The 13121-nt window shown below is 38.0% G+C and overlaps 1 protein-coding gene across 20 annotated transcripts in view; it reads right to left on the reverse strand.

Annotated features, from left to right (window-relative positions):
• Positions 1-13121, reverse strand: part of MYT1L (myelin transcription factor 1-like) — a 300708-nt gene that overhangs the window by 3228 nt on the left and 284359 nt on the right. For 14 of the 20 annotated variants that reach the window (XM_014956856.1, XM_014956860.1, XM_014956859.1 and 11 more), the window contains 3 exons: positions 6366-6457; positions 4470-4579; positions 1-29 (listed from right to left, as the gene is read on the reverse strand). The exon at positions 1-29 is cut by the window's left edge and continues 115 nt beyond it. In XM_014956856.1, the coding sequence (XP_014812342.1) occupies positions 1-29; positions 4470-4579; positions 6366-6457 (231 nt within the window). The remainder of the gene's footprint in view (positions 30-4469; positions 4580-6365; positions 6458-13121) is intronic. The other 6 variants (XM_014956874.1, XM_014956863.1, XM_014956869.1 and 3 more) reach the window with 1 other exon arrangement.

Below are 13121 nucleotides of genomic sequence, written 5' to 3' on the forward strand. Positions count from 1 at the left end.
GTCTTCAGGTTGCTCTCCATTGTGGTAATCTAAAATGGACAAATTTGTGTACAATGTAATATAAGGCAAGCTGTTATAAAGCATGCGCTCTTCGAAGGGAGAGATAACAGAAATACCAGGGAAAGGAGAAAAAGGTCTATTCATTCACGCTTAAAAAGGTTTCGCTTGAGTCTGCAATTCTTATCATTGTTAAGAGTTTTTTATTCCTACCGCATGTTGTATGACTTTAACAGCTTGTCTTTTTAATACTGGTAATAATGAATGAACTTGGATTTGATTCCACTGCTTTAGAGCTTTTCCCCTTGAGTTGAAAGGCATTAAGAAGGACCTTAGTTCTGCAAGTTCACCCATGTGGTTAAACACTTCTAGGAGCCCACAGGAAGGAGATTCTACAGCAAGTCAAGAATTTCTTATATTTTTGATATATATATATACATATAGTTAGCTAGTTAGTTAGTTAAGCATGCACAGCTCCTTGTTGCCAGTGGTTAGCTCCTTGTATGTATAATTTGATTCTATGCAAATTCACAAGGCTGCTTTTGAAAGCTGAAAAATTGCATGTTATTGCAATGTACGTACAAATTTGGAAAGTTTTCTAATACGTACAATGACTTGCAAAACTGAAGGAACCGAAGAAAATTTGCACATAGCCAGGAGAGTGGGTCTCTAGGGCATTCAGGTGAAGACAACTGAAGTATGCTCTGCCTGTGTTCTCAGGTGATGGGACACAAGTTGGCTCCGACCCTGCATGGTGGCCTCCTTGAGCTAAAAAGCATTGCTGAGAGGCAACTTACCCGGGCCTGTGCAGAGCTCTGTGCTAACAAAGGTAAAAGGATTTCAGACGAGCATTGGCTTATGTCCAACTCACCAAGAGCACATGCAGAGCTCACTTGTATCTGTCTACACTTCCCTCTGTAGACCTGTCCTTACTTTCCATGTTGGATGACAACCGCTAACATCAATTACAGTGTGCTTTTGTGTGTGTGTAAGTTAAAATATGCATTGACAAGAGATCAAAAAATGATGCAAGAAAAGTGGAAAACATGCCAAAGAACACAAGGTTTTGAATTCTTAAAATGAGCTTTATCCTTTTCTACATTGGCATAGACAGTGAACTGTGCGAAGGCTGGACAAAAGGCTCTTAAGTGAATATTAACTTGACCATGGGTGAGTAGATTGTAGGAAACTGTTAGCACAATCAGGTAGTTAGATGTCTCAAGCTTTATTCTGGACCTAGAGTTTCAATCTGCTTACGGAAATGCAACCCATTAATTGACAGAAGTAACTTTGGCAAATGCTGTGGCTACATAAAACTATCTTCAAGTATCTCTTACTTTGACTACAGACATTTATACAGCAGCTAATCCAAGCTTTCAGTATTGCAGGGACTTGGTTTTGTCCCAATTAATCAATTCTGAGCTATTTCCACAAAATATTATAGCAGGCAAAATGTTTGCTTCAGCTTTGAAACTGGAAACACATCCTGCTTTCTTGTTTTGCTTCCAGCTTGTTTGTATCAGAGAGCAATGCTGTATGCAAATGCAAAACATCTTTCACAGGTGCTTGTTAAGAGTCAGTTGTGCTCCAATATTCAGCTTAAAAAATGTTTTTTTATATTACAGACCAAAGTGAAGAGTCTGATGTCAGTGAAGGCCCAGTTCAGTATGGCACACTGCTGCTGCCTCACACTACCTTAGACAGGAGCTGATATTTTGTAGGTTTTCTAGCCAACCGAGCACTGCTACGGGAATATATCTTTTTTCTTTTTTTGATGTGAGTTGCTGACAATCTGCAAACACAGTGGCAGCCGATCAGCGCATCCCACAGCTCCATTCGGTACTCACCCGTAAGTATCTTACGATACCTGGCACACGCAATTATTGTATTCACTTGCTTAAAGGCTGAAATTTCTCTCCCCACATTTTACCCTAAAGCTAATGTACGTTCACTTGTATCTATTCTGAAAAGGGGATAACCTGTTGCTTGTATGAGGCACACAGTTATCTGCGGATTTTTCTTTCCTCGTCTCACCTTTATGTGTGAGGGGACACATGCCCCTCTCATGCTTTTGGACTTGGATGTTAAATTTGAACAAATTTACTAGAAGATCTTACACTAAAAATACTTTCTTCAAAGTCTTAAGCAAAAAAGCAACTGAATAAAGAAGACTCTTATGAATGCTTCAACAACAAAAAAAGGCTGCAGCATGACTTTTCACTTTAATGTGAGGCTCTACATGGAAGGGAAGGTCCTGTTGTAGGAAAAACTTTCGCTGGCACTTACAATCATATGGGATGCAAATCCATATCAAGCAAGACTGTTGTGTTCACAGAACTTCCACTATTTTCCCACTGTGTATTCCCTGCCTGTGAGGTCTTATTGAAATCTAGGTTGCACAATGATTTTCTAAAGATGTATGAGCAAACATTTTGTTATGTTCAATTTAATTTTACTGTTGGAAATAAAGGGGACTGTTGGCTTCGATCCTCTTAATAGATTGATAATGACTACGATGTAACTCTCTACATGTTGGAAATGTAAATTGCTTGTCTTCAGGAGAGTGTATGAATTCAAAACTGAGGCCTCTGAATTTTTGTGAAGTTTGACTCAGCTGGGATTTTCTGCTAGTTGGGTAAGAACAGGTAAGTATTAGACTAGACTGCTTAGATTCTGTGGAATCTCTAGTGTAGGAAGTAAAGAACAGCTTAGACAAGCATCTGTCAAGATTGGCTTAGGAACAGCTGGGAAGGGAAGAAGATTGGTGGACAAAATGTTTCAAGGTCTCTTGTAGCTCTATTTTCTAGAATCCTGTTAGTTATTTTAACGACAGTATGTTTTTGCCAGTCATTCTACCCTCTTTGTAAATCTGTTGCACCAAGATGTGAAAAGCATCCTTTCAACTTCATGGTAAAATCATGACCTGATTTTTTTTAGCCAAGAATATGCAGTGGTCCCAGGCAGCGCCGAAATCTGATTTCTTCTAAGAATATGCAATGGCACTAGTCTGAGAAATGAAAGCTGGAACTGAGACCACTGAAATACAGCTTCTGTACTCATTTCAGATCAAAACTTAATGTGAAATTTCCAGCTACTACTCTGAAAATCAATATGTGTTTTATGCCTGTGATAGTGTTATCATGCCTAAATTTTTTTATTCCTCTGGCCAAAAATAATATTGAAAATGCAGAAAGTTATTGACAACTAGAGCATATACATAATGGCTGAACTGCTTCACATTTTTTAAAATCTCAGCTAAATCAGTCTGTATGTGAATAACACCTACAGTATTGTATTAGGCAAAAGAAAAAATAAGGCAGATTGGAAGCTGCCAGATTCAAAACTTAGGAGCAAATTCCTCCATTATAAGCATAAATACATATAATTTTCCTGCCATTGATTATTCTTATTGCTTTACATTCTTGCAGATTTTGTCTTCATTACCCTACAGTTATATTGGGTCACATCTGAAAACTGTGTAAAACATAAGTCAAATCCTATAAAGGCTGAATAATGACCCCAGAACCCTGAATACAGGCATTAAATAGAAGTAAGGTTTCACTATCAATTTGGCTAAAGTTTAGAAGTCAAAGAAAAACCAAGCTGAAGAGGCAGATCCTGCCTTCTATTTGTAAGTATACGAGAGGAGGAGGAGCACAATGGACATAGTGCTGTTCTCCACAAGGAACAGACAAAGAAGTAACAAGGAATGGTTTAGTTTGTCTCCATTAAGATCATTTAGATGTTTATGACCATGGGACCAAAGGCAGATAAATGGTGAGAACTGTGGTAAATCTCACTGTTGGTGACTGTGCTCAAATCCCGTGAAGAAAAAAGCACCAGAAGCTACGTTGGACACTGGAAAATGCCTGGGAAAGAATTAAATTAATTTCCTTCCTTTTCTTTTTTCATCCAGTTTTAGGACCGCAGATTAATGACGTTTTAAATGATTGTCTAATGTTAGGTTTTCCCTTATTTTTTTTTCCCCCTGAACCGATTTATGTGGAAACTAAAAGGAATTAAGCTTGATCTGTGGAACCACTACTGCTGCCAAGGGCTGCACTTAGTGTACCACATGATGAAGTGAAGTGTAACAGGTATTCACTTACCCATCTAAATTTTCTCTGTAAGACAGACCTGGCAAAAGCCATGCTGTTCATGTGAACTTCTTCACCTTGTAACTTATGTTAATGACCATGATGTCACACAATATTTTAACTGCTACTAAAAAGGACAGGTCACGCTTTTGCCATTATTTTAAAGAATATATTTTGCTAAACTTTTTTTTTTTTTTTAATGCTGGTAACTGATGTGAAAATTGCATAGAGGATATTGTTTTCTGATTTTATAAATGGCAAATCACAGAGAGAAATCTTAATATGTAAGAAACATAAAAGGGAACAACGTATTTTCTATAGTTCCTTTAATCAGTCATGTAGAAAAAAGCAGCTGAATTTAGGGCTTCATAAAACTGTTACCTGAGTTCTGAGTTTAATCATATCAGCTTCCATCTGGGAGTTGGATTCATTTAGTTCTTTGATTTCTTCATCTAACTGTTTAATTTCTTCATCATTTTCTATACCTGTGTGATACAAAAATAAAAGGGGTGTTAAAATAATTAAGCTTTGAATCAGACTTCAGTGAATTATTTCTTTCCATATTTGAAAAAAAAATTATTTCAAGTAAAAGTACTAAAGTAAAAAAGAAAAAGGAAGCGTTCTTCAAACTTTTCTTCTGATGCTAAACCAATGTATTTTCCACTACTTTTCTTTTTTAAATTGCAGTAATTTTCCAGCAAGAGTATTGAAAATGCCTAGAGGATCAATAAGACATACCTTTTTCTTTATATGTACTGATTTAACTTTGTATTTATAAGAAATGCACCTGCAGCAACAAATTCTGCTCCACTGTCTTACGTAACTTATTTGAAAGACTGTGTCCCCTTACAGATCTTTTGAAGGAAAAGAAAATATCTTAACATGCTAATCTCTTCATACTACAGTGTTGTCATTATCAGTTCTAACTGATTCAGAAGATTTTTTTTTCCCAACACACTGAATTTTTTTTCTTGATGTACTGGGATATATTCAGATTCTGCTGTTGCTTTTAGTGATTTCATGGTTCAAAGGGTGTTGTTAAATAATGGTATACTGAATAATTTGCAAAATGGAAGTGACTTCTGAGTTTTTATAACATTTTTTAAACATTTAGAGAACAGAATTTTAAAGGTAGCTGCATTTTTAAGGGTTCAGATAGGAATAAACTGTAAAGATTTTATTTATTTATTTATCCTTTTAATTACTATAATGAAGCATAAAATAGTTCTGGAAAGGCAAAGTCTGGACTCCTAAAGCGAGAGGAACTGGTGTTCCCACTCTCTTGTTCTTACTCCAGTGTGAATCCTGCATACCTTTTCCCACGTTGCCTAATAGGAATGATGCCATGTGTCCCCCTACGTACTCAAAACATCCATATACCAGTCCTTAAGGCACCCTTCCTGGGCACGGCAGATACAGTTTTTCAGGTTGCAGAGAAAATTACATCCAGATCTTCTACTCCCTGGTTACTGGCTATTGAACAAAGGCAGCCAATGCCTTCTCCAGCTGTGCTGGCAACACGGCTTGAAATGCATCCTGTGCTGTGTTGAAATGCTTTGTGGCTCTCAAACACAGTCAGCACCAACAGTTGAGGAGGCACACACTGTCACAGACTAAGCGACTACACAAAGTTTTCCAAGAAAACTCAGCACTTAGGCACCTCCCCGACAAGCCTTTTGTGCATTATTTATTTGAACTGAAGCACCTCTGTTTTGCTTCTGTTGCACTTCAACTATCAGGGTTCTATCCTGACTTTTATCAGAGGTACTTTCACTGTCTTCCCTGCAACTTAAGGTTCCCAGGCAGGATTGCAGATTATTGGAGATGAAATAGCACAAGGCCATCTACATCTGCCAGAGGTTACAGAGCCACAGCTCCAAATGAATTCAAGGGGGTTTTTGAGGACTTGACACTCTGGAAATCAAAATTATTCCTCTTCTGAATCCTGCAATGATGTAAGCCCAGCTATCCATCCACCTTTGATGAATGAGATGTGAACCAGGAAATCATAATGGCATATTCTACTTTGAAATATTTTAGTGTTTTAGATTTATGTAGACATAACTCAGACCAGCCTGACCACTCCACTGCTGGCTCAGATTTCCACAGCAGAAAACCCAGTTTTGTTTCTACTGACAGTGAATTCACTAATTATACAAAGAAGACGTGTAGTAAAAAAAGACATGAAGAAGACATGTAGTAACAAAAGGCCAATAGAGTAATGATAACTTTAGTTTACAAAGAAGTAATATTTAAAAATTAAAAATTTACCATTACTGGCTCGCTGCTTTATTGTTAGCATTTGTTCTCCAGACAGCTTTGCTTTCTTCATTGCTGAAGTAGCTCTGGGGCATCCTGATAAACTGTGAACAGTAAGGAGCCTGTTAATTTTGATAAGTTATTGAAAATAAATCTGTAATCCAAACCTGTAATAAAAACAGTATCAGAGACAAAGTTTATCTTCACTGCCTAGCAATGAAAGAGTATGTTAGTCTGAAAAAACCAAAAAGAACTTACCAGTAGTGATTTCATGGTTTTATTCTTTCTTCCAAATTCTTTTTGTACAGACAGCTAATATAGAAGTCAGATATATCTTGTAAAACTATATGCCTGGGAACAATAGTCCAATTTTCTAAAGACGTAATGCTCTTATTAAAAGGTTTTATTTTAAAAGCAGTTACTGTGTACATACTCCCTTTTGTATTTACATGTCCCTGCTCTGAACTTTCTCCCTTTTTAATTCGTATGTTCAAACATGGAACATGCTGAGAAGGGGACATGAGCTACCTCTCACATCCAAATTACTAACTCTTATGAACTATGGTTTTCTGCCACCAAGCTGGTGAGGGCTCTAGAGAACAAGTCATACGAGGAGAGGCTGAGGGAACTGGGCATGTTTAGTTTGAAGAAGAGGAGGCCGAAGGGAGACCTCATTGCCCTATACAACTACCTGAAAGGAGGTTGTAGAAAGGTGGGTGTTGGCCTCTTCTCCCAAGTAATAATGGGCAGGACCAGAGGAAATGGTCTGAAGTTGCAGCAGGGGAGGTTTAGGTTAGATATTAGGAAGAATTACTTTACTGAGAGGGTGGTTCAGGCACTGGAACAGTCTGCCCAGGGACGTGGTGGAGTCACTATCCCTGGAGGTATTTAAGAAACGTGTAGACATCGCACTTCAGGGCCTGCTCTAGTGCCTGAGATTGTTGGGTTTTGTCTGTCTGTCGGTGGGTGTAGTGCCGGTGTGTGGTGGTTTGTGGTGGGGGTTTTTTTGTTCGTGGTTGTTGTTGTTGCTTTTGTGGTTGGACTTGATGATCTCAAAGGTCCCTTCCAACCATGAATATTCTGTGATTCTGTGATTACTTACTGACCTGGCTAAATTGCCTTTTCCTAAATTGTTTCTTAACCAGGCAGTAACTATGTGTTGGCTTTTTGTTGAAGCCCAGGAAAAGTCATTCCCATAAAAATTACTTTGTCTCAATGAGGGATATATATCTTTTATAAAGGGTATTTGTTACACTTATGGATGTAGACTCAGTTATCTTGTCTCCCATATTGCCAAAATATTAAGCTTTTTAATTACATCATACAAAATAGTTTGATAACAAATGCAGTCTTAGCAGGTTTTGTTGTAAAAATAAAAATAATAATCACACAGTGCTCACTATTTTATACATAATTGTATACACCAAACAATCCCTCTTTTCCAAATCACACCTTTAATGTTGTTGCACTATCTATAACAGGTAAGAGAAAATACATATCCAGTCTAATTCAGCAATGGATAGTCTTATTCTGAGCAAGCTTTAGCAGTGAAGGCAATTTGGAAACTTACTAAACAACTCATTGATTCAACACCTAAAGTTTCATAGCTATTGAAACTGAGTAATGTCACATACTTCCCATTGCATACAGTCACAGTTGTATTTCCTCTTCAGAACCAAAGGAGGACTTTGGATTTTTTACAATTTTTAATTGTGCAAATTAAATTCAAAGCTAATACTCAAATAATCTCTCTGTAATGTGGAATGAGTTTCTGAGGAATACGGTACCTTTGATTAAAAGCATTTATTTAAGTAAAGACCCAACTTCCTACTAAATAAAGTCCTCTAATTTAAGTATAATGTTAGATTATTGAAAATGTTTCTCTGAACAGTCTGGGCTACTATTATTGAATGCAGTCATCCAAAAAAGGAAACTTTTCCCAGAAAAACGTCTAAAAAAAAGTTTCCTTTTCTCAGAAAAAGAATCAGGGTTCAATATTTTATACAGCTCTGTTACTGAGAAGATATATAATAAAACAATACAGCTAGTTTTAAAAAAATTAGCATAAGCTAGTAGCCTTTCGCTGTAGCCTAGGTGGTAGGATGCCAGATTATGGTTCCAAGCCCCAGTATGGACTCACTGTGTGGCTGTAAGTAACTGTCCTCTAGAAGTGTCAAAGGGAGCCTTCAGAAAGATTAAGAAAGAGAGGAATAAACATTTTGGCAGAAAAATTGGCAAAGCTGAATGAATGAAAGGTAACAGTATATGCAAAATTTCTGCATAATTTAATTGACTTCATATTTGTATCTTTTCCATTGATTTAATGAATTTCCTCATATTTTGTCCTCACTCTTTTTCAGGAGTTAGCATCACTGAGCATTATAACAACTGTGTTATTTTACTCTCATCTCGGTCTGCAGATTTTTCCTCTCTAAAAGTCTTGACTGATGACAACCTGGGGAATCCTTAAAAATAAAATTATCCCTCAAGCAGCCCGTAAATACTGCATTCAAACCCTAAACAGACCAACAACAAACCTGGATGCTACAACTGTGCACCTGAAAGTGCAGAAGAATAATGAAACAAAAAAAATATGTTCACAAGTATTAGAAATCTGCTGCGAGACTCAGTTTGCCTACGTCCAAATTTTGGTGCCAAGACCCCAATCTTATTCCCAGGCCACAGTTATGGACACTTAGTTTTCAGGACTGCCTAAATCTGTAGGTATCTTCTCAGCTTGTCTGAAAGGTTATCTCTCTACCAGTGTATTCAGGGTGCTCCAAATCACGCTCTCACCCTGAGGCCCCAGGTACAATGTCCCATATTTGCACTACTGAGCTTTCCTACTCTACAAAACAGGGTGGCCACATCCTAACTGCCTAACAGCAACTGTCTCTGGCCCATGTTATCTCCATTGGAAAGACATCTATTGCAAGGGTAGGCACTTATATATCACACAAGCCTCTGCTGCAGTTCAGGCATACTGGGACCAGATGTCCTCTGCCTACACTGGAAAGATCTGGGTCCTGCGCTCTGTTCTTGCTGCAGGAACTGTTGGAGAGTTGTTCTGCATGGATTATCCCAAAGGTACCAAATTCAACCCAGGGAAAGACCATGCCATCAAATTCGTCTGCAGGTCTTTACCAGAAAATCCATCTCTCCGTTAAATGTGTATTGTAAGTTATCCTCAGCCAGGCACTCACAGTTTCAATGAACCAGATACTAAGTTAGTAACCTAAATGAGAAGACTGAGTTCTCCTACAGTTTCTTTAACTTGGCTAAATTCTTCAGAAATGAGTAAGACACAGATAGCAACATGCACCCTCTTTGCCCAGCTCTGTTCTTGATTAAGTCACCTAAAAATACTCTTAAATAATTAAAAAAGTAAATTACAGCTTTTAGGATAAGCTTGTACTCTGCAAGGAAATTCTATCTCTTCCCTTCTGTCTTCTTGACTGTGTTTACTTCTCCTGAAGGTAACTGCTCTTTCTCCAAGTTGAGAACAACCAAAAGAGAGCAGGATATATGGGAAGGTAAGATGAAAAACAGCATCAAACCAGAAGTGGGCTGTTGTACAAAGGTTTAACCTTACGGAGGTGTACAGTTAACCAAAAAGCTTGAATTGAGATCCCAGTGAGACTGGGAGTGGCTCAAGATTTCTAGAAGAATGGGGGTAAAGGGAGACAGAAGACAAAATTTTGTCTCAAATATCTTGAGATTTTATTTGCCTCCCCATGACTGGCAAACAAAAGAGTACAAGTGAAAGCCTTTCCAGTGCTTTAAGAGTTAAGGAAAATACGCTTTAAACATCTCATAAATGAAGAAAGACCAAGAAAAATATGTTAGCTAGTTGTTTTGGTAACAACTAATCCTGCTTTGGTTTACTTTTTATATTTTAACAAACCTTACGCTGACTTTTACATGGAATTCTGCAACTTTTCATTCCAGCAAAGACTGAGTAAAGTTAATCACAGTTATCTCACTTGCTACTGCCATTATTCTCATACACATGAGAAATCATGCAAAAAAAATATATACACGGTTGAGTCTTCTTTCCATAATAAAAAATGAATAAGGCTTTCTAACAACACTGCTGGGGGTACTGCTGTAATAAATACAGTATAAAAGTACTGAGCCATCATTTATCTCTGTCAAGTTGTGGAAGCCACAGGGCTTGTAGTGACAGCATTTTGCTGGGGCTGCGAGAAACACCAGTGCTCGACTCCCAGCTCCCTGTGAGCTCCTGATTCAGCAGGAGCTGTGAGCAGCGGCTGCTGCCACACAGACAAGGTATCAACAACCAGCTGATCATCAGCACCTTGTCTTGTTGAGATGCAATGTGCCTCGGCTCTCGCTTAATTTCTGCTGTTGGACCTCATCTCTAATTTGAGAAAGAAAATTATGGTCTGGCACATCATCCTTGAAAGCCAACTTCTGCCATAATTTACAAAGCACTATGAAAAATGTATTAATTATGACATTAAAGTGATCTAGGGTCAGATCCTGCAAACTTCCTGTAAGGCACGTGCTAGAATTTGAGAAGGTCTGATTTTTTGCTGGTTGCCTGGAGACTTCTGACATCATAACATCATTTGTATTGGAAATGTGCCTTTTTTGGGCATGGATGCTAAATGGAGAGATGCACGGCTGGGACCTATCAGGCAGATTTGCTTTGCAGGGCATGGCACTGTCTACTCAACAGACATTTCTACTCACTTTACACCTGTAGGACTGACAGAATCACAGAATCTTCATGGTTGGAAGGGACCTTTGAGATCATCAAGTCCAACCATTAAAAAAAAACAAAACAAAACACACACAGAACACCAAAACAAAAAAAACAACACCCCATCACCACAACAATCACCACACCCAACAATCTGGCAGGTAGAAAGAGTCACTAGGTTTTACGCCTTGAAAGTTCAACCTGCATTAATCAGACTTGTTTTTACAGGGACACTTCATAAGAGCAGGCAGGCAGAGGTAAAGTGGTAGTAGCTGTATAAATGCTACAATATAAGGTCCATCCATATGTACAGCTACATCTTATCCCAACTGCCCTGAAGAGTAGTGACTAATGGTGTCCTCGTTTGAGTCATCTAGAAGGTATGCAGGAAGACTATATGTGCAAATTAGGATAAAGAGTATACAGTGATTGCATCTGTTAGAGCTGAACACAACCTGAAGAATTAATTTTCTTTCTTGTTTAAGACTGTGGTTACATTACCACAACCTATGCCTTGCCATATAATCAGTGGATTTAGAAAATAAGATGAAATTGATCCCCAAATAAAAGGCAAATTAATGGGGAAAAAAGTTTGAAAGGGACATCCAGCTAGTGGTTAGTGCATATTTACCAAGAAATTTAGTTTACAAACAAATAAATGCAGGCTAAAATCCTGAACTAGAATGTAATTGCACTGTCTTCAGGGATGCAAACAAGAGAGGCCACCAGAGAGGAGGACCATTGATCAAGTGAAGCAATTGTCTGGGTGACTGATTTTAGTTTTCTGGATTCCAGCTGTGCGCTGTTAAATACATTTTTTGCCTCAGCAGACAGATGCAGCAGACAGATCCTCTTGAAGCTGAAGGAATTGTACTTGGCTTGTCAAGTGAAGAAAACATTTTCCAAACAGAGAAGTAGGGATGTAGGAAAGGAGGAGAGAAAGGTCAAATAAAATGCAACTTTTATATATGGTGAGTGAAGTGCTCAACTTTACAAAGAAAAAGGATGCAAAGGAACCAGAGCCCCAACCTGGAGTACCCAAAAAGCATTCTGAGGGCTATCTTTATCAACACTGTAAGATATTTATAGACTCACTACCACAGTGTCTTTTCCAAAAGTTAAGAAAATGAAACACTTTTCCTGTTTATTAAAAATAACATTGTCCATAGACTAAAGAAAGATCCAAAACAAGCCCTAGATGTAAAATCCTTTTGAAATTCAGGGAAATGCAGATCACAGTGAAAATTACTGTTTTGTTTTGTTAATGGATGAAACCTTACTTTTATGGCTAAGCTCCTGAGCTATTTGGTAATGTTTGAAGTTCAAGTTAAGAGATCAAACTCAGTGATCAAAGTGGCCCTTTCCTTGGTTTAATATTAAATCCATGAACCACTCATTTTTTTCTATGTTGAAGGGTATTTGCTTTAGTGATTTCTTTATTCCCATGAGTAAATTCTGCCACACACCTTAAAGGATGAAATACTCTATGCACAGCTCCAGCAGAGATAAAAGGAACCCTCCCTACCCCAGCACTCATTTTTATTTACATTTAAGGGTGACTGGCTTTTTCCCAGGTTCTTACTGAGCTGTGAAGTAAAGGTAGTCCAGGAGAAAGGTTTTGCAAACAAGCTAGTTCTGTTTGCATGGAGGTTGCTGCAACTCACAGAGAAGTCTCTCCTCCTCCCCACTGGCCACACAACCCCAGCTGCCTTTGTGTGGTGTTGGAACCTCTGTTCAGCTCAGTTTCAGAATCTTCACTGGAAAAGAATAATTGTGGCCCTTTGTAGGCCCTGGTTAAAGCTTTTTTTTTTTTTTTTTTTTTTTTTTCAATCAGGAGGGAAATCTATCTTAAAAAGACTAAAAGCTTGACGTAACATGGAAAGTGGCAGCTCCTAAACCAAGTTGCTTTCCAAAGCTGCGAAGGACAGTAGCCGAGATTTAATTTTGTTTAAATAAATCTTTGCATTGGTTCCTGAACTTAAAAAAATTAAAACACTACCCAAGTGGCCACAAAAGAAATACAGCTGTTACAATTAAAACAA

This window comes from Calidris pugnax, unplaced genomic scaffold (genome assembly GCF_001431845.1).
Source record: "Calidris pugnax isolate Ruff unplaced genomic scaffold, ASM143184v1 scaffold171, whole genome shotgun sequence".
In the NCBI taxonomy this organism is placed as follows: domain Eukaryota; kingdom Metazoa; phylum Chordata; class Aves; order Charadriiformes; family Scolopacidae; genus Calidris; species Calidris pugnax.